Here is a 21,352-nt window from a genome sequence, read left to right as displayed (position 1 = left end):
TGTGATAAGAGAATAATCGGAAAAAATATCTGTTATCTTGGGTAGCTCTAATAAACGCACACTCAAGTCAAAATAATTTACAAAATCTGAAGAAATAGTAGTTACTGACTTAAGTAGTGGAACAATATAATTAAATGTATCTATTTTACAATTTAAAACTTGTTAATGAGGCGGAGAGACATCCAAATATAGAAACTCCGAGTATCCAAGGAGCACCTGAATGCATCAGTACTCCACCTTCCAAAGCAGATATATTGCGACAAGATGTGTAACTGCGTCATTAAAACACGCAGTAACTTACATACGGGTAACCGTGCCTCTAAACAGCTCAGCACGGGGATCAATCTTGACGTGATACTTCATCTTTAAGCGTCTGTACAGTCACAGTGCGACGTCCGCTTACAGCCACTCAATTGGTATTACCAGTGTATATTTAGAGATTTATCCCACATTTTAGAGCTTTCCCTCAATTTTTTTTGTAATGTAAGTGATTGCCTTCATTCGGATTGACGACAAACTCTTAGTGAGTAAATATCTTCTTTTGACGGGCGGTTGCAAGGTAAATGTAGGTTTGACGTAAAGTTGACGCTAACGTTAAGTCGTCTCATCATTAACGCTAACATTTGGTTTCAGCAATTGCAAAGAACACTAACTAGCTCATTTATGTTATCTAGTGGTGTTTTAACGTCCAAACGAAGCAACTTGTAGTGTAACATGTTTTTGTGGTTTTACCTATGGACAGTATAAAAAAAGTTAACCTTACGTGGGTTCAGGTTAAGCTAACGGTCATTTTAACGTTACCGCTACCTGTTACGTTTACGTGAGTAACGTGTGATCTGCGTGAAGGTGATGTTTATTATTTAGTTTTCACTTTTTATAATTATGACTCGTTATAGTTTGTTTAAATTGATGGTTTGGGATAGTGGGTGACCTCTTGGTTGAGCTGAGTGTTCACATGTAATCCCTTCTATCCCCCAGTGAAAGAGAGGCCAGTTTGATGACAGCTCAGGATTTCTGCTTTTTGTTGTCCCACACATTGTTCTGTGCTCTCTCTCTCTTTCTTTCTCTCTCTCTCTCTCTCTTTCTGTCTGTCTGTATTTTGTGTCCCAGGCTTGAAGCAGAACCATGCTAGTGAAAAGCTTGCATTACCTATTAAATACTCCAGAGGTGTTTTAACAATGAGCTCTGTAAATAATACGTTTTTTTCTTTCTATCCTCACAGAGTGACATCTCCCAGGAGTCATTTGTGTGCTATCAACAATCATGGAGAACTCCTCGGATGATTACAGGATCCAGGCTTTTGACCCAGATACACAGATGCTGCTGAAGACAGCCTTGAAAGGTTTGCATGTAGGGGTAGTGTGGAATTCAATTCAATTTAAACTTAATGTCCACCTCAGAGTATGTTTAAAAGACAGGACAATACACACAGTAAGATGCAAAAGCACACAGAGCAATCAGATTATATAAAAGTATCAATATACACACAACAACAAAACAAAATAAACAGAATGCTCTATATAGCTTGGAACATGTTTACTCGAGCTAAATTGAGGATAATCTGAACACAAACTAAACCAGCATGAAAGCATGTTTACTTGTTCATACAGCTTACAGTGCTGTCTGTAAATATCAACATCATAAGTCATTTTTTCCCTATAAAAAGTGACCCAGATATTTGACCCTATCACAGACATTAGGATGATCATCAGCTGATATAAAGTCAGGAAATGTCTGCATCTTCTCTTCAACCACATCTCTCTGGTTTTAGCTTCCTTGCACTGGCTCCCTGTATGTTTTAGAATTTATTTTAAGATTTTACTGATTACTTCTAAAGCTCTACATGGACTCACTCCGAGCTATATAGCAGACCTTTTAATACCCTACGAGCTGACGCGTGCACTGAGATACTCGGGCAGAGGTTTACTGTGCATTCCTAGTACAAAAATGAAAACGAAAGGGGACAGGGCGTTCGCATTGAGGGGTCCAACACTCTGGAACCATCTGCCCGAAGAGATCAGGTCTGCTGAGTCAGTGAGCTCTTTTAAATCCCTTCTTAAAACATACTTTTATCGCAGAGCCTACCTGGGTTATATCTGAATTTTATTTGACTTTATTTTATTTTAACCTTCTCAAAAAATATATTTTAAAATAACTTTATTCCTTTAGTGTTCTTTTAGGGGATTTTTTTGTATTTCACCGTTGTGGGACAAGTAAAGGACTTTCTTATCTTATCTTATCTTAAGATCTATTTAAAATGTGTTTTATTTCTTTATCTTGACTTGTGTGTTTTTATGATCTGCCTGTTTTATTTTGCTGCCGAAGTAAAGCACTTTGTAACCTGGTTTTTGAAAAGTGCTCTACAAATACAGCTATTATTATTATTATTATGATTATTATTATTATTATTATTATCTTCTTCAGTGCGACAGATCAACGTGGCACTTTACTGGCGCTGTATTTATTGATATCATGTTCTAAACCATACACTAAACCTTCAATCAGGAGTTACTGGAGACCCGCACTACTTGGACTGAACACAGCCAGGTCATCTGCATGCATAAGAAGGCTCATTAGACTGTTAACAATCATGCACCCAGTATAACAGGCTTCCAGTCACAGGGATGAACCATCAGTGTGGGGATTAAAAAGAACTGGGGACACTCCACCCTATCTGACTCTACCATCACTGACTGCAAAAGGGGCTGAACACTATCATATCAAGGGGATGCCAATCAGCACAAGAAGCTGTAAAAAAACAAACAAATCTGAACTAAAGCACATAATTGAAAATGTATGCTGTATTTTTGAGACATTTTACCAGCCTCCCTCTGCAGACCACCCTCTTAGGTTTACCCAAATGTACAAGTTCTGCATCCCTGTGCATGCAAGACAGTCTCACCCAGAAAATAAGCTGAAAATCAGAATCAGAAATGCTTAATTGATCCAGCTGGGAGTGTTTATAAGAAATAAAAAAATAAGTGAAATACAAATATGTATTTCACGTTGAAGTGATTTATTGAATTAAGCTGGGACATCGTTTAAGTGGCTTTGAAATATGTTTTTCTGTAAACTTCATCCAAAGAAGGGCATTGTTAACTTCAGTAAATTTACTTAAGCTGGCTTCTTCAAACAGGAGCTGTGCTGACCATCTCCCACAGTGAATAATACACTGACAGTTGATCAGTAACTCATAAAAAAAACATTTTAATCCACCCAAACAATGGTTACAGTGTCTTTTTTTCTCCTGTTTCAGATCCAAGCTCAGTCAACCTGGAGAAGGTGTCTAATATCATCATGGATCAGTCTCTAAAGGACCAGGTGTTCAGCAAAGAGGCCGGGCGCATCTGCTACACCATCGTTCAGGTTGTGCACAGTTTGATGAGCTGCTTGTTGTTGTTGTTTTTTAAAGTTTGTTTGGTCATGACTCTGAACATCACTGGGGCAGAAGGATTTAAGAAACCAGAGCAGGACCTAAATATCTTGATTGAGTCTCTTTAACCAAATTCTAAATCCTCTTAACTTATTAATGCCTAACTGTTTTTTGACACTCGAGCCGCAGGAGGTTTCTTAAGCCACCTTACCTGCTCCACTTCGTTCCCTGACTTTTGGTCCATGCTTCACGTTCTCCCTGACCTCCCTTCTTGCCAGGCCGAGGCCAAGCAGAACAACGGGAACGTGTTCAGGAGGAACCTGCTGAACCGGCTCCAGCAGGAGTTCAAGGACCGCGAGGAGACGAGGGGGCGCTCGCTACAGGAGTGGGTGTGCTACGTCACGTTTATCTGTAACATCTTTGACTACCTCAAAGTACGTCACAGTTCTTTTACATTAAGAAGTTTCGAACTTTGGCATTTTCTCCTACTGTTAAATGATTGTCAATGAAAGAATGTGACATATTTCATTATATTCAGGTGAACAACGTGCCGATGGTTGCTCTGGTCCATCCTGTGTTTGACTGTCTGCTGAGGCTGGCCCAACCAGACGCTCTGATGAACGAGGAAGAGGTGAGGCACAGTGTTCACTTATTTTGATCTCTTTTTTTCCCCCGTTTATTTTATTAAATGCTTGTTCGAGAAAATATTTGTCTTCTTTTCCAGCTTATTAATTTGTCCTTTTTTCCCGCTTACACAACAATACTGATGTGATGAATTATCATGCCCGTGGGAAATTGTGTCACTTTAAGTGTACAAGTGCAATTCAGAGATGTAGATCTAAGACTTTTCATGAAGCCCATCATAGGTAAAACACATTGCACAACTTCACTCCATGCTTTATCGACCAAATGCTTTGATTTTCAGGGCTCAGAATTTCATCTTAGGTTGTTTCCTGACTGTAACTTCGCTTTTTTCATTCATACGCTGATGACACACAGCTGTATGTTCCCGTCCAACACAATAATCCAGACAGCCTGGATCATTTACTCAATTTCCTCATAGACATCAGAAGCTGAATGCCCAATAACTTTCTAAAGCTCCACCCTGACAAATCAGAAATCATCATTTTTGGTAATTCTCACTCTTCCACCCTTCTTCATAACAAACTCGGCCCCTGTACACTAACATCATGCTGAAAGTCAAAAATGTAGGAGTGACATTTGACTCTGATCTCTGCTTCAACACTCAAAAATACAGTTAAATCCTGTTTTTTCCACCTCAAACAAATCTCCAAAATAAGATCATTCTTTTCCCCCTCCGATCTGTCCAAAGTCATCCATGCTTTTATTTTGTCTCCTCTAGATTATTGTAATGCACTTTTAACAGGTATCAGTCAGACCTCATTCCACAGACTTAGTTCAAAATGCTTTTAAATCCTCACCAAAAACCTTTCATATAAGAAGGCATTTCTCCACCCCTAAATCTTGAATATTGCTCTGCATTCTGATGTCCTGTTTTGCTTCTTTTTTTTTTTTTAGTCTGCACTGTTTTCATATGCTTTGTAGTTTTCTGCATTTTTTTGTTGTGAAGCACTTTGTAACTTTGTTAAGAAAAGTGCTATATAAATAAAGTTTATTATTATTATTTATTTCAGTTAAAGCTAGGGTTGGTAGTCACGGAAAACTAGCATAAATTTGAATGTAGCATTCACTCCATCTAACCCCTCCCCACGGCGCTCCTCCAAAACGACACCCCCGCTCACATGCACGAGCGCCGCTGATTCGTGACCATATGATCGTGACTGATTAAAAAACGGTCCTCACCAAAACAATATCATAGTTAAAAACACAAACAAACATGGTTATTGTTTGTACTCACAACTGTCATGCTAGCATGATCCAGTTGTACTGGTTGACACGATATCAGGTGAAAAGCTATAATACTGTAACAGCTCTACTGTTTGTTAAACGTGTTCAGTGTAGATGTTCTTAATTCCTACAGTGTTGACAGTTAGTGAAGGCATCAGGAGAGGTGTAGAGTGTGCAAGCTGGAGAGAGGAAAGAGGAGAGGAGAAGTTTATCATTCATTCAAACATTGATTGTTGCTTTGTTGGTTGGCGTGATCATGGCCAACAGTGACCGGTTATTAAAGCTCAACGTGTTCACGAATCGGATCGTCATCCTTACAGCATCCAGACGGACACTACAATGTAAACTTCTGTAGGATTTACTAAATGTCATTCATTTTTTTGCTCGTCAGAGCCCCCGTTGTGTGAACTTTTTAGACTCTGATCTGGACTACAGTCCTGAGCAAAGCACCTCATCGGGTCAGAGGGGACAGGCCCGAGGTCGAGCGAGAGGGGCAGTAAATAAAGTCAGGGGGAGCAGAGGCAGGGGACGGGGACTCGGAGTGCACGCCGGGGAAACGTACGCGCAGGAGGCGGGCAGAATTGTAGGACAGGATTTGATTGGTTTCATAATTTTGGACCCTAAAGGCGGTGATTGGCTGGTGTTTTCCCAGGTTTACTCCGGCTGTAGATAGCAGCTTTTTTTCGCTTTTTTTTAAGAACACATTATGTATTGATTGCCGTCGGGACATAAAGATCGTTTTAACCAGTATAACAAAAAGTGTATCTGTCAGAAACAGACACACATCAAGGCTGACAATATGTCAGGAAGTGCCACTTAAGATCTGAGTTTGTTTCCAGTGAGACTCTGACATCTCCCCGCCTCTCTCTGCAGGTTGACTGCCTGGTGCTGCAGCTGCATCGCATCGGTGAGCAGCTAGAGAAGATGAACATCCAGCGCATGGACGAGCTGTTCTTCTTCCTGCGAGACGGCTTCCTGCTCCAGGAGGGCCTCACCTCCATGGCCCGTCTGCTGCTGCTGGAGATCCTGGAGTTCAGGGCGGGAGGCTGGATGCTCAGCAGCACCGCCCACAAATACTACTACAGCGAAATCGCCGACTAGGATGTCTCGAGTGGCTGTTTTTCAGGTGCGCTAGCCAACCCTGGAGCACCTTGAATGATACCTCCTCTACGGATTATAAAACCAGCAATCTCCAAACAGAGTGACGACCTCCAGTTAATCAGTGAAGGGTTCTGTAAAGACTGATCAAAAAGAGACTGCTGGGTGTTTCCCCGAGGGAAGAGTTAATGGAGACGCGGTGCCCTGGATGTGTAATGTGCAATAGTTCACAAGGAGTTGAAGTTATGTTTACGAGGTTTAGCCACATTCAGGTATACCGTAAGTTCGCTAACAGCTAAAGAAGCTGAAGATATTTTTATGTTGTTTTTTAATACCTTGTAGACATTCCTGTTTTCAGACATTTCAAAGTCCAACTTCTTTTTTAACCAAATCCAAAAAGGCTTGAGCGGACATTCCAGTCAGATACATGCTGATTTTGGTCTTTGCTTTACTTTTTATTGTGTGACCAATTTTTTAATTTAATTCCAAAACATTATCTTACTTCATTAGATGAATATTTTAGAATAGAAATGAAGAATTTCAAAGGTTTGAAATGCTGTTCCAAGGAATTTTCTGCCTAGTTTTTCTGATAGGATTCTTGTGTTACGGCGTTTTTTTTAAAAGAAGCATTTTGTCCTGTTTCAGGGATCTTTTTTTATTCTTTGTGTTGCAGCTAAACTTGCGAGTAGAACGCCAAGAGATGGAAAAAGTTGGAAAGTAAAACATTATTTTACTGATCGAGGAGTCAGATGTTCCCTGATTTCTTCATTGTGTTTAACACGAAAAGCAGGACACATGAGCTTTGTAATCAGCTACTCTCTACAATCGTAGGAGACGTTTGTATTCCCTCTCCCTTAACACAGATCAGATATGAGTAAGGCGCTTGTGGGAAGTTCCTCTCTGTAGATTTCAGGTTCTACCACCTCTCACACCGCCATGTAGCTGAGCTATGTCTGTTGAATCTCTGCCAGCTGGAGCTGTGCCACAGAGTAGGACAGACCGAATACATTAACTGAAGAGTTGATGTTGAAGCTGTTTGTAAAAAATGCCAAATATCAAATTGTTAAGACAAATCAACCTGAAAGAAAACATCTGTGGTATTTCATTAAGAGCCCTGCTGTGATCAGGATGAAGGAAATTATCTACTGCATCTCCTTTAATCCTGTATTTTCGTTGTGTTTTAAGATTTTACACACAACCTTTGATATTTGACTCCGATAGAGTTTGCAAAAACAAAGTAAGGCGAGGTACTTGAATGCTGTATTAAAGTGATCCCACAGAGGCAACGTGTGAATAACTCAGTTTGGATGCTGTAGACATTAACATTCCCGACAGGACACAGAACTGACTGCAATATCTGTTTCTATGTTTTATTAAACTGTTACATTTTTACATGACTTTGTTCCATTTTTATGATTGGGTTGTTTATTAAATGCAAATTTATTTGTTCTAATAAACCTGGATTTTTCCTTAATTCAGTGGTGTGTTTATTGTATGTTAGGGAACAACACATTTATACCCAACACAATCCCTTCATACAAAAAAATCCATCCATGTTCCTCCTTTCTGTCCTACAGCACTTCTTACAGCGCAGTCCTTTCCCCTGTCCTATTTACAAAAGCAACAACATGTGTCCTCCAATAGATTCAACACTCTTTGTGACACACAGCATCCGTCCACAGTCTCAGTCCCGATGAGCCTCTTTCTACCACCAGCGGTAGTGAGCATAGGCTCTGTTGGCTTCAGCCATCTTGTGCAGCTCAAACTTCTTCTTGATAACGTTGCCGTCCTTCACGGAGGCTGCCAGCAGTTCCTGGGAAAGTTTTTCATACATGTGTGTACGTCTGTGTCTGTTCTCTCTGCACTCGGAGATCATCCACTTCATCGCGAGGAAACGCCGCCTGTTGTCCGAAAGAGGGATGGGCACCTAGGATGACACAGACGGCGGTTTGATTTAGAATTTTCATTTGTTGCCACAAGTTTGAAACGAAAAGAGCACAGATCTGAGTCCTCACTCACCTGGTAGTACTTTCCACCTTTCTGGATGCTGGCCAGCCCAACAACGGGCTTACAGTTGTCCAGAGCCTGGTGGAAAATGGCGTAGGGGTTACACTCGATCTCCTCCTTCTTTCCCTCGGGAGCTTTGTGGTATTTCTCCACCTGTTTCCTCTTGATTTGCTCCAGAGTCTGGAAACAGGAAGACAAAGAGTGAGATTTTTCCACGCTTTAAGGTTTATAACTTCTGAACTTCTCTTTGAGACTGTGAACAATGTTTGCTCTCTTACATCTGTCATGATCTCTCTGGCCAGAATCTTGTTCCCATGTTTCATCATCATGTTGATGAATTTACTGAAAAGAAAAGAGGAAAATGAGAACCTGAAGTGTAAAGATCTCACTAAACAGTGAAAGCAGCATTTGCAGGATTGTTCTACCTGATGACAGGGTCGTGGAAGACAGAGCTGCTGATGCTGTGGGGTGCTGCCTTGATGGGTCTGAGCGATTTGAGCTCCCGCTCTTCCTTCTCTTCAGCACTCAGCTCCGTCTCCGGTCTGCTGTACACCTCTTTCCTGATCTCTGGCTCCAGATAGTACGGGTTGTATCTGCTCCATCTCACCAGGAACACTCTGCAAACCAAAAATGCATGTTGAATTCATGAATGCAAAAATATTTCAGTAACATATTTCTATAAATGCAAAAAAAAAAGAATTAATTTGGCTTAGATTCTAATAATGGCATGTTGCTCATTCCTGGAGAAGCTCTTAAAGTACAGCTTCTCACCAAGACCTAACTGAAAATCTGCCTTAAATATTGTCACCTGTACACATTGACAAAAAATGGACGTGGATGTGTTTCCATCAGGAATTTATTAAACAAGGAAGGAACACTTTTCAAATGGAGTTGATTGATCAATCAATCAATCAATCAATCAATCAATCAATCAAGCTTTATTAATATAGCACCTTTCATACAAATCAAATGCAACCCAAAGTGCTTTATAGCGATTGAAAAACAAGAAAGAAGCAGAAATAAAACGATGGCAAAACATATTAGGGGAAAATAACAAACAACATGATAAAAATATAACTACAAATTTAAATTAAAATAACATAAAATAAAATAGAGACTAATGCACACCAACAATAAAATATGTGTAATTAATAATTAAGTTAATAAGTTAAAGCATTAAAATTAAGAATACAAATATTTAAAATTAATAGATTGAAAAAGGGTAAGGATAAGAGTTGAAAATAAAACTAAGGGTAAAAATATAAATACAACTGAGTAGATAAATAAAATAAATAAATCAATTAATAAATAAATAAATAAAAATAGATGTGATAACAATAAGATAAAAGTTAAAAATTCTAAAATAATAAAGCAACATTCAAATCAATTTTACAGTAAAAGGTAAGTAATAAAATTGTACATAAAAGCCAGACTGAATAATTACGTTTGGTAGTATGGGGAGCAGTTTTTTTTTATTTTTTACCTTTGTTTGATAATATACATTTGTAGGGGAGAGTAAACACAGTGTTCCATGCTTTACCATCAATAACTTAGGGTTGCCCCTTCTATTAAGTAGAAGTGTCTTTAAAATAACTGAGTTTATGAAGGAAAGGTTGTTAAAAGCTTCGCTACTTCGCTGCTACATTCACATGAGCTTATTTTTAGCATAAGCGCTCGTTCACTTCGTTACAACGTCCATTACATTATAGTTTGTAGTTAAATTAGCAGTGACTTCCGCCATTGCTACACCAATATCAATTAGCGAGCGACATCACTGATTATGTTTTCTTTCTGCTAAAAAAATACAGTTACCTTGGTGTCCAAGGTTTAAGCAAACCAGAGATGGAGGCCGCCATGTTGAAAATGTGAGTGTCAGTTAGGACCAGGAAGTAACATCCCTAGCACATGCCTTCTCAAAAGTCGCGAAATCAACATAAAGGGTTCTTTTGTAATATATTGATTAAAAACATTTTTATTTTTTTTTAAGAATGGTTCATTTTGGATTTCTTTGCTCTTAAAGATAATTTTAATAATATTTTTTACTCTCGCGCAACACGCTGTTGATGACATCACGCGATGTTTTATGTGCTATGGCGTACCAGGAAGGGGAGTCGCTTGAATCTTGGCTCAGTGAGTGTTTAATCCCGTTTTATGAATTAAATAAAATGTATAATAAGCTAGATTCATTTCTCAGGACGGCAGGGCTGTAAATCCCGTCAGTTCTGACGTTGTCAGCGCGTTTCAGACTGATTTACAGCCAACTGAGCGTCCTGGTTGACAGGTAAATGTCTGCATCATTAGCAGGATGGGTGGAGAGCTGTAAATGCACACTGTGTGGACCACATTAAACACTGACAGCTCTGTGTGTGCAGTGATTGTTGAAGCTGTACTGGGAGTTGTCCTTCTGTAGAGCTTATTACATGCAGCTGTTGGATGAAACACTGTGTGAATGAGTGAGCAGCACTGCCAATACAAAGAGATGTACACCAGTCATTATAATGAGGGAGGTTGAGAACAGCCATTGTATTGTTAAGACTCAGTGGTGGCAAGATGACAACAGGATGTGATCTGCATTTGACGCAGCAGGCAAATGTAACAAGAGGCAATTGAGAAATCTCAAATTACACCTGTCAAAGCCTTTACCTTCGTTATGCACCCTGTCTGTGATGTCCCTCTGTCTCCATGTCCCCAGAAAAAACATCATAAGGCGTTTTTCGACTGCAGAAACTTTACCTTGGAACTAGGGACTTTACCCCTGAACTACGTGTGTTTCGATCGGAGGAACAAGGGTCTACATTAATTCAGGGGTAGTTAATCTCCCCCTGAAAAGCCCCTGCTTTGGGGGTAGTACTTTTCAAAGATCCTGGGACTTGCGGCTGAACGTAATGGTGTTTGTGGAGTTTACACAGTTATTGAAACACAGAGGGAGTTCCTGGGAATGCATACTAGTTTAGTTATTTATTTAGATTAAATAATATTTTGAAATCTTTTTTTTTTTTCTCCATACGTCACTGGCCTGATTTGCACAATCTATCTGGGACTTCAACAATGGGGACAGAGGAACCTTTTAGTTCAGGGTAAAGTAGTTCTGGGGGCTAAAAGACCCCAGAACTCTTGGTCGAAATGCACCTATACTCTCTGACTCTTTCATTTCAGATGTGAGGGTAAATGTTCCATCTTATTTTTATCTTTGTGTCCTAACCAATGCAAATAAAGGTATAACTTTTCTTCTTTATTCTTTATTAGGATCCCCATTAGCTTCCACAGTGTGGTTGCTAGTCGTCCTGGGGTCCACACAACAAAACAAAAATAAGAAAATCAATAATTTAAAATCACACATTATCCAAAAAAACAAAAATGCTATAGCAGCCAATTATAAAAATCAAAAATGAAAATGCAAAATAAACAAGTTAAACAATAAAATAATGGAAACAAAAACAATATTGTCACAAACACGTGGCCCCAAAAATTGATAAAACACAAAGTTTCAAAACAGTGATTACATAACAATGTCTATGAGTCTATTCATCAGCATTTGTTTTAAAAGAAAAATTGTTTTTGATCATTCTCGTATTAGTGGGGAGTTGATTCCAGGCAGAGGAACCTCTAAAAAGAACAGAAATCATCATACAGTTAGTTCTAGGACTTGGTGTTAGCAGATAATAACCAGTGCTCACATGACGTGTCGTATACCTGTGATTAAAACCAGAATATATGAGTCTATCACAAAAGAACTGTGGTGTGTTATTCCATATAACAGTTTGCATAAATGACAGAAGATGTGATTTTAATTTAGCCTCCACAGTTAGCCAATATAATCTTTTATGTATCTCCAGCACATTGGTACGATTCTGATAAATGCTCCTGCACATTTTGGTTAATGCACAATTTAACTCATTTGATTTTGTGAATTTAACATTCCGTTTAAAAATATTTGATGACTGCTAAAAACTAGAACACAGATACCTGCAGAGGAACTGCATCCAAATAATGCAAGAGGTCTTTGAGTAAGACATCAAAACCTGTTGTTTATTTATTAAAACTGCTTCTGCTCTCTTGTATCCTACACAGCAAACAAACCAGCTAAACATATGTAATCTTCTGTCCCTTGCAGACAAAGCCACCCACCCTACAAACAGACAGGAGGACTGGGAGTACATCATAGGCTTCTGTGATCAGATCAACAAGGAACTCGAAGGGTAGGTCTACCAAAAGCACATAAACAATTGCCTGAAAACATGGTTCCCTTCTCATCATGATCTTTCTCTTGCAGTCCTCAGATAGCTGTAACACTGCTCGTCCACAAAATCCACTCTCCACAAGAATGGGAAGCTCTTCAGGCTCTGACGGTAAGAAACACTCTGACATACTGTACCTCAAACCGTTTCCTTAACAACTAAAGCAAACACTTTTGATGAGTCGTGACTGTTTGTATGCAGGTATTGGAGGCGTGCATGAAGAACTGCGGGAGAAGGTTTCATAATGAAGTCGGAAAGTACCGATTTTTAAATGAGCTGATTAAAGTCGTGTCTCCAAAGGTGAGCAGTCGTAAAATAATTAATGTTACGTATTGTATGTCCCTGCTGCACAGCCTCCTTTAAAATCACCTCCTGTTTCCAGTACATGGGTGAAACTGCTCCTGAGAAGGTGAAGTTGAAGATTGTGGAGATGCTGTACAGCTGGACGGTGGCTTTTCCAAATGAAGTAAAGATCAGTGAAGCCTACCAGACTCTGAGGAGAGAGGGTGTGTTGAGATTATAAATATATATAAATAATTCATTTGAGGAGAGTTCTTCCCTTATTAAGGAAGCTCATTAATTCAGACCTTGCTCTCTTCAGGCCTCGTAACAACTGACCCGGAGATACCTCTGGACAGGACGCTGGTTCCCTCTCCACCAACTCGACCAAAACATCCTGTGTTTGACAATGAAGACATGGGCAAGGTAAGGGATTGAAGGAAGATACATTCACTATTCATTACTCTGCTCATGTTTTCAAATTGAACTGTTAAGTCTTTTAAATGTCTAGAGCAGGGGTTCCCAAACTTTTCAGCCCGTGACCCCCAAAATATAGGTGTCAAAGACTCGCCAACCCCACTGTCCCTCGAGGTGATTTAATGTGGCTTCATTTAGCTAGTCTGCAGAAGATATGCCTACCTATATGAGCATGTGGCTTGGTTTCCTGTGCCTTTATGAATTAACCTACTGCTACTGATGCTTTTGATAATTAACTGTTCACTAACCCTAAACTTAGGAGTCATCTGGCAAAAAGAAAGGCAGAAAACTCATCATATTTTCTATTTTCAAGGTTTTATTTCAAGTTTAGCTACTATTTTTGTCGATATTTTTTACTATAATGGGTAAAATGTACTATTTTTGGATAACTTTTGCCAATCAAATTTTTTATTACATTTTTTCAGTATTTATTTGTTCACCACAAGTTAACAAATTATATATGAGTGATACAAAACCAACAAAGAGAAGAAAAAATAAAGAAATACAAAAATACAAAAAATTATAATAATAATAAAAAAGAAATAATAATAATTAACAGTACAAACAAAAAGGAAGATAAACATAAGAAAACAAGGTCAACAAACAAGACTGAATAATAATAATACATTTTAGATAACTTAAAGATAGTAACATTCTAGAAGACATCTCACGACCCCCCATTTGGGTCTTGCGACCCCCCCAGGGGTTCCCGACCCACACTTTGGGAACCCCTGGTCTAGAGTATAGACAAGGCTCGCCAAAATGGCCCAGAGCCCATAGACTGCAAATCTTTTCTGTCTAACTTACTGTCCGGAACCAGCAATTCATTTTAGATTAAGAAGCTGGTACTGGCAAATTGTTGATGTTTTTGGTGAAACTTACTATTATCAAAGATCAGTCATCAAGGTGTTTGCTCTGGGATTTTCTTTAATTTGATCACTTATAACAAATTCCATGAATAGTTTCAACTCTACTTTGGCTCTTGATAATTTAAATTCCCTGAAAACGAAGGATAGCATCAAAAAAGGGTTTCAAAATTATTTGCTAAAGGTCAAACCTCGTCCCGTATTTTTAGTAGATGATGTTTTCTGCAATCACAAATCCAAACTGATGTTTATTTGTCTGTTTTTGCTTGTGTATGTGTGTTCAGCTTCTTGCTGAGCTTCTGCGAAGTAAAAACCCAGAGGACCTCCAGGAGGCCAACAGGCTCATCAAAAACATGGTGAAAGAGGTACTTTGAGGATATTTCAAATATCTAACACAGTTAGACAAAACTACTTTGCTGAAGTTTTTATGCTTCAAAGCTGTCCTCCAAAAATGTTTGTGTCATCATCCACGTGAACATTTGAATGTGTCGCATACTGTGCACTGTCAGTCTTGTCACTTTTTTCAGGATGAGGCTCGAGTGCACAAAGTCACGAAGCGGATGAACACTCTGGAGGAGGTGACCATAAACGTCAAGCTGCTGACGGAGATGCTGACGCACTACAATAAAGACAGCTCCACAGACTCTGACAAGGAGATCATTAAGGTGTGTTTCTGTACACACACACACACACACACACACACACACACACACACACACACACACACACACACACACACACACACACACACACACACACACACACACACTGCAATTTCATGGTTAAAGTATGTAATCTCATCATGTAAGTTTATAGGCACACGTATTTTGATTATATTTTCGTCGACTGTTTTAAACACCCGTCATGGTTTTGAGCCAATCAGCTCACACTTGACTGTAATCAAGAATCATTACTAAAAAGACACCAACATATCATAATGTATGTTAAACTTTATAAATAGTAATTGAAGAGCACAAACACCACTTGTCCCCCTTTTTTGTCCCCTGTAGTTGTGATTTCACTCAAATGATCTCAGTTTAGATACACAGAAAAGAGCCGTAGTTGTGTCTCACATCTGCCTTAAGATACCAGAAAATAGCCATGTTCTTAAAAATGTTTGTGTTCTACAGTATTTTTTAATATATGTCATTTGATATCTATCCAATTTGATTTAAAGTCAATAAACTGAATAATTTCTCTAGTTCAGGCAATTACTCTTCAGAAACTAGATTTTTTTCAGCTGTTCAGGACCTCTTATGTTTTTCCTCATAGGAGCTGTACGAGCGCTGTGACAAGCTGAGACGTTCCGCTTTCAAAATGGCCACCGAGTCAGAGGACAACGACACCAGTTTAGGTTTGTCAGCTTGTTACTGTTTTAAGCACAAGTCTCTACATTTTAATATTTGTATTGTGTGTAATCTGTAATCCCTGATTTGTAACCCCTCAGGTGACATCCTGCAGGCCAGTGATGACCTCTCTCGGGTCATCAACTCCTACAAGAAGATAGTGGAGGGGCTGCCCATTAATGGTGACAGTGAAGAGCCTCCTTCTTCAGCTGGTCAAAGTGAAAATGGTGAGCGACGTTTTGCACAGTTTGGAATTTTAAAAAAGACACAACCGCCTTGTTTACATGATGTAATGCGCCATAAATGACCTGCTGAAAGTCATCTTTCTCTCTCTGTTTTACAGTAGACACTACAGATACGCTGATCGACCTCGCTGGCCTGGACACCCCGAGTCCCCCCAGCCTGTTGCCCCTCCCTGCTACTCTAACTCCATCCCCACCGATCTCACAGCCTCTTCCATACCTGTGCTGCCTCCTCCTCCCAAACACCTGCTCGGCTCTGGTGGTAGTCAGAGCAGCAGCCCGAGTCATCCACCCCTCGACAAGGCCTCTACTTCACTCTCTCTGCTGGATGATGAGCTGCTGTCTTTGGGTACTACATCTCTATTTTTACAGATCAGTGTTTTATTTGTTTTGGGTGTTTGAGGAATGTGATTGGCTCCTGATTCTACTCTCCTGGATGTCAGATTATTATAAACCTTCTCTTTTAACTCTCCAGCAGAGGGCGACTAAGCAATTTTGTCAAAATGTCCAACTTTTGTCAAAACAAATCAGTTTCTCCAAAGATTTAAAGGTGTACGACGATCTCTTTTTGAGCTATGAATGGCTGTACCTTTTTGCAGGACTGAACGACCCCCCTACCTCTACGAGCAGGCAATCAAAACCCACGTTAAGTGAACTGTCCAATCAGTGGACTTCCATGCAGGTACATATCATCCGGATCTGCTTGAACTATCACTTATTTGTCAGTGTCTAAACATGAGTCTGTCCTAACATGTCCTCTGCAGGCTCCAGCTTCAAGTGTTGATATTTTTGGGAGTGTACCTTGCTCAGGTCCAGCAGTACCCCTTGCGGAACCAACTGCTGCCACAAACAGTCTGCAGAACCTGCAGGACCTGGCCATGATGGGCTTTCCAGAACACAAGAGGTACAGAGGCATCTACAGTTTGTCTTACATTTTGAATCATGTAAAAACGTTTTTCCATTTACGTTTTCTTTTTTGTTTGTTTTTTACAGCCAGATGATGGGAAGGGGAAGCAGCTTTGGATCGCCTGCAGCAGTGCCCCCCCTCATACCTGCGCATGGCTCTCCCTCCTCATCCTCTCTTTTCCACGGTGTAATGCCCGGCTCTCCTGCTCTGTCCTACACAAAGGCACAGAGCCTGAGTTCAGCTCCGGGCAGCCCGCTGTTCCGCTCCCTGTCCCCTTGCCACCCTCCCCTCCAGGGCAGCCCGGCCAGAGCAGCAGACATCTCCTTGAGCAATGTCCACGTCCCTTTGGAGGCAATTAGACCCAGTAAGGACAGAGAGGAGGGAGGAAGCACAGAAGTAATGGGCTTTAGGGGGTATAAGATAGACGGATAACAATATTCGTGTCAGTAAAGAAAGTAAAATTACACTGCTTAGAAAATAGAACATCAAGATCCTAAATTACACCCACAGTTTCACCTTGGTTCAACTAAAGAAAGTTTTGTGAGTTTCATTTAGCATTTAATGTTCTTGGGACAGAACCTGAGATAGTTATGGTAGCTGGGATTACTATACCCTAACCATATATGTGCCTGTGATGTCAATGTTGAAAGAAAATATAGTCCTTATTGATTTCACTGCATAGTGGAAGCATGAAGAAGGACACGAGCAGGGGACCAAGAACGGAGCCCTGTGGTACTCCACAGTCGATGTTAGCTAGGGACAATGTTGCTGTCGATTTTGACTGGGAAGGTCCTCCAAGACAAATATCTTTCACGACCACATCTATGTCTCCTTTTGATTGGTTATACCCTGTCTGTTCTCAGGTAAAGTGCTTCCTGTGACGGCCTACGATAAGAACGGTGTTCGGATGCTCCTGAACTTTGCCTCTGACTGCCCCCCCGGCAGGCCGGACATTTTGGTAATGGTGGTGTCCATGCTCAATACAGCCCCCCAGCCTGTTCACAGTGTGGTACTGCAAGCTGCTGTCCCCAAGGTGGTACACATATTTACAACCTCTGCAATCAAACACAGTCCTCAAACAATGTGACTTTAACCATTAATTGAAGGATAAATGAACAATGCTGATTGCTGACTCCTTTCTTTCATCATCCTACAGTCAATGAAGGTGAAGCTGCAGCCTCCTTCAGGAACAGATCTGGCAGCATTCAATCCAATTATCCCTCCAGCCTCCATCACTCAGATCATGTTACTGGCCAATCCAACAAAGGTAGGTGACGAAATAACTACTAAACCCCAAATACCAGGGCTGGGAGGGAGACAATCAATACAGTGTTGTACAGTGAAATTAGTATTTTGTAGATATATGAGTGCATAATTTTCTAGAAATATTTAAGAAAAAAAAAAGTTTTTTTAAATTTTTATTCTAGACTCAAAAAACAGTTGCCTTTTCAACCCTGTTCATTCTTATGAGTTTTAGAGAGCACATTAAGAACGATTGGTAAGATATTGGTCAAACCAGTGATGGAGAAAATAATATTTAAAGTCAGTTGGACAGTAATTGTCTTTCACACACCCCATTCACTGAAGGCCTGTATAACTTGTATTTCTAAAGTTGCATAGTTTAAAGTACCTTAAATAAAACAGTAGTCTTAACTTTTTTTGCATTTAGATGAGTTTGAGTTATGTAGGATGCAATAAAAATGCATTGGTAACAGTTTTTTGTGACAGTGTTTGTAATTCTGACTGCTTATGAAAGCATATTTCTACCTTACAAAAAAGGGTAAGTATCCCCTGTTTTAACAGAACCCCTGAAGTGCACACAATATTATTAAAGTACTTGTGGGAACAAGCTATTATCCTGTGTACACAATATAATTATCTTGTTCCAACAAGATACCTATAAAACATGTTATGTAATTGAACTATCTTGTTTGCACAACATAATTAGCTTGCTGGAACAAGTTATTATCTTGTGCGCACAACATAATTACATTCTACGAACAATATTATTGTCTTGTTCTAAAAAGATACTTTAATGATATACTATGTAATTGAATTATCTTGTTTGCACAACATGATTATCTTGTGGGAACTTGTTACTGTCTGATGCCCTCAATATAATATCTTGTGGGGACATGTTATTACCTTGTTAGCACAATATAATTATCTTTTCCCCACACAAAGATTATATCATGTGCACAAGATAATAATTTGTTCCGACAAGATAATTATATTTTTCACACGAGATGATAACTCGTGCAAAAAAGATCATTTATAGTGTGTACAGTTGTTCACTTCAGGGAATTCAGGGGCTCTGTATGGTATGACAAGAAATCTTGACAGTCTAAATTATTCTTGAACAATGTTAGGACATACAAACTTATCATACCATTAACATTAGACCTCTAGAGATTCCAACCTCCATTAGATTGCCAAACAACAAAAGTTCACACTGTTCAGTAGTTCAGGAGAAAGTTGTGGATTGATGCTAATAAAGATCTTCATGTACGTCTTCACAGGAGAGGGTGCGCCTGCGCTACAAGCTGGCCTTCACACTCGGAGATCGACTGTGCAACGAGGTGGGAGAGGTGGACCAGTTCCCCCCGCAGGAGATTTGGGGTCACCTATAGCAGTGTGTCAGTCTGCTACCACTCAGCAGGGACGGGGAGGTTCATTCTCTATGAAGAGGTGTGTTTGGTTTCATACACCCCAGAGAGGAAGGAGGGGAAGGTGGTAGAATTCAGCCGCACTCAACCCTTCTGCTTCACATTCCTGATAGTTGTTTCTTTGCTGTTCCTTTTCCCAGCAGTGAGGACCTTGTTTCATTTATACAGTGCTTGTATACTACTCTGCTTATAGCTAACACACTAACAACATACACTGGAAACTAAGATGGCCGTGATGTTTACAGATCTGTGCTGCTGAGATAAACATTCAAATAGATGGCTCCAAGATTACAATAGATTTAAATGCACTATAGAGATATAGTTGAGCATCTTCAGTGCATTCAAGCAGCATAACAGAGATTTTGAAACTAACCTCAAACTTAAAGTCGTTGAAGATAAATAACCTTTAATTTAACAGTCTTTTCAAATAAATTAACATATAAATTGTTAGAGTTTAAGAGAGAATGGTTGTGCTTTTATTTATTCTTCTTACCGATCACAGAAAAACATACTTGACTAGATGGTTTTGTGCATTTTAGGACTTACAGACTATGCTGTATTTTGTTGTCAATATCAGACACATAACATTTATAGCAGCTCTGAGTTGTCATGTTTTTTCGACACAGAATGAAGTGAGACAAACAGTTTGATGCACTGAAACATGTCGCACAATGTTTTGGCTCTTACCAGTAGTCGGTGCCACTGCAAACACTGAATATTGTCATGTAGATGTTGTCAGACAGGGATTATTATTAAAAATGAAAAGTTTGAGGAATTTTGAAAGCCTAATAGCAACTTCCTGTGTCATGGCAAGGCATCAACCCTTGATGAACCACTGTAGGCACACTGTTTAAGCTTTGTACGTCCACCAAAGACATTTTTCTCTTTGAGATCTCTACTAGCTTTTCAACAAGTTTGAGATGAAGCTGATGAACTCAGGAAGAAGTTCATCCAAGAAGGACCCCTGGAAAAGGCTTCAAATCTACTGATTTAGACATCAGCTTTTGACAAGCTGAAACAGCCTCGTCCTTTGAGTTTTGAACAAGTAAAGTAACTTTTTTGTTCCTTAAGGTCAATTCTAACTTTAAATTTCCAATTTACCTGATTAACCACCTACAGAGAGAACATCTTGGGTAAACCCCTGGAAATGGCTTATTTTACTATTTTCAAATATATCCATCAATTTGGGAATGGTATCCAGAAAAAGTCTTAGAATGGAGCTCATGTGTAAATCATTGTGTATGAAATAATGTTCTAAAGTCATCACTGCAGTAGGATCTTTGATTTTTTTCTATTATTTCTGAGACGTTTGGCATGTTCTAGCCCCATTTTGCACAAGTTGAACAACAAAGTTAAATAGTGTTATTTAAGGTGACCAACTGCACTTTACGTTTTACCATTTAATCCAACACGCCGTTACGACTTGAGCCAGAGTTCAACCGTTTGTTTTTTTTCCATGTGATTGTTTTTTTTTTATGGCAGATTTGCAGCAGTTGGTATCCATATTTTCATTCTGTATTTTAAGTTGTCATCTATCGGTATTTTATTTATTCTGTCAGTATTTCAGTGCATCACTGAACCTTGAAAATCCAAACTGAGAAATCTGAATTTCAACCAGCTTGAAAGGGAAAGCATATGAGAAGGGTTTAACTTTGCAGTCTGCAGCTGTGAAGTGAAGTGAAACTGTGCTGTGAGGAAACTTTCATAAACCAGTCCACCCTGTCCTCCATTAAACCCCATCTCTGGTCGTCATTGACTCATCGTGATGTCGGATGTACAGACTTGTGTTAGATGTACATAGTATAAAATGTAATGTACTTATTGTTTGTTGTTTGACAAGTTATGTGAACTTGTGATCTGTAGATTTGGGAGGAGTGTACATATTGTATGATGTGCCATGTGTTCGCTGCATGAAAAATAAACATTGATTTCAAAGGATGTTGGATTTACTGATTTTTAACTTCTCAGAAACAGAACAACAAAA

At 39.5% G+C, this 21,352-nt stretch overlaps 3 protein-coding genes across 7 annotated transcripts; 2 read left to right on the top strand and 1 right to left on the bottom strand.

Moving 5' to 3' along the window:
- The first annotated feature begins 304 nt into the window (after positions 1 to 304).
- Positions 305 to 7,814, top strand: mif4gdb (MIF4G domain containing b). 4 transcript variants are annotated; one of them, XM_034712118.1, is made up of 6 exons: positions 305 to 416; positions 1,223 to 1,342; positions 3,257 to 3,366; positions 3,652 to 3,807; positions 3,912 to 4,004; positions 6,116 to 7,814. In XM_034712118.1, the coding sequence occupies exons 2-6, from the start codon at positions 1,264 to 1,266 to the stop codon at positions 6,341 to 6,343; spliced, it is 666 nt and encodes a 221-aa protein (XP_034568009.1). In that variant the 5' UTR covers positions 305 to 416; positions 1,223 to 1,263; the 3' UTR covers positions 6,344 to 7,814. The 4 variants fall into 4 exon arrangements, with proteins under 4 accessions (XP_034568009.1, XP_034568008.1, XP_034568007.1 ...); XM_034712117.1 differs by having other exon boundaries at positions 329 to 523; XM_034712116.1 differs by having other exon boundaries at positions 330 to 559.
- Positions 7,491 to 10,289, bottom strand: mrps7 (mitochondrial ribosomal protein S7). 2 transcript variants are annotated; one of them, XM_034712115.1, is made up of 5 exons: positions 10,160 to 10,289; positions 8,773 to 8,964; positions 8,626 to 8,689; positions 8,360 to 8,527; positions 7,491 to 8,267 (listed from the first exon to the last, which is right to left on the bottom strand). In XM_034712115.1, exons 1-5 carry the CDS (start codon positions 10,201 to 10,203, stop codon positions 8,046 to 8,048), a joined length of 690 nt encoding a protein of 229 aa, XP_034568006.1. In that variant the 5' UTR covers positions 10,204 to 10,289; the 3' UTR covers positions 7,491 to 8,045. The 2 variants fall into 2 exon arrangements, with proteins under 2 accessions (XP_034568006.1, XP_034568005.1); XM_034712114.1 differs by lacking the exon at positions 10,160 to 10,289 and adding an exon at positions 9,831 to 9,895.
- gga3b (golgi associated, gamma adaptin ear containing, ARF binding protein 3b) lies at positions 10,258 to 21,306 on the top strand. Its single transcript, XM_034712111.1, is given in 18 exon segments — positions 10,258 to 10,477; positions 12,462 to 12,546; positions 12,621 to 12,696; positions 12,787 to 12,885; positions 12,968 to 13,091; positions 13,187 to 13,290; positions 14,492 to 14,572; positions 14,735 to 14,872; positions 15,480 to 15,561; positions 15,655 to 15,780; positions 15,897 to 15,974; positions 15,977 to 16,144; positions 16,395 to 16,477; positions 16,560 to 16,699; positions 16,789 to 17,066; positions 17,566 to 17,735; positions 17,859 to 17,969; positions 19,222 to 21,306. Coding segments are annotated over 18 exon segments (2,121 nt in total). The 5' UTR covers positions 10,258 to 10,410; the 3' UTR covers positions 19,333 to 21,306.
- Positions 21,307 to 21,352: the final 46 nt, after the last annotated feature.

Source organism: Notolabrus celidotus, chromosome 20, assembly GCF_009762535.1.
Source record: "Notolabrus celidotus isolate fNotCel1 chromosome 20, fNotCel1.pri, whole genome shotgun sequence".
In the NCBI taxonomy this organism is placed as follows: domain Eukaryota; kingdom Metazoa; phylum Chordata; class Actinopteri; order Labriformes; family Labridae; genus Notolabrus; species Notolabrus celidotus.
This window is presented reverse-complemented; position numbering and strand designations above follow the sequence as displayed.

Coding starts and splice junctions, on each gene's coding strand:
- mrps7 (XM_034712114.1), bottom strand. CDS start 9,880: ATGGAACACTGTGTTTACTCTCCCCTACAAATGTATATTATCAAACAA. Junction 8,965..9,830: donor ATGTATATTATCAAACAAAG/GTAAAAAATAAA, acceptor TTTGGTTTGCAG/AGTGTTCCTGGTGAGATGGA. Junction 8,268..8,359: donor AAGGTGGAAAGTACTACCAG/GTGAGTGAGGAC, acceptor GTGTCATCCTAG/GTGCCCATCCCTCTTTCGGA.
- mif4gdb (XM_034712118.1), top strand. CDS start 1,264: ATGGAGAACTCCTCGGATGATTACAGGATCCAGGCTTTTGACCCAGAT. Junction 3,367..3,651: donor TCTGCTACACCATCGTTCAG/GTTGTGCACAGT, acceptor CCTTCTTGCCAG/GCCGAGGCCAAGCAGAACAA. Junction 3,808..3,911: donor ACATCTTTGACTACCTCAAA/GTACGTCACAGT, acceptor CATTATATTCAG/GTGAACAACGTGCCGATGGT.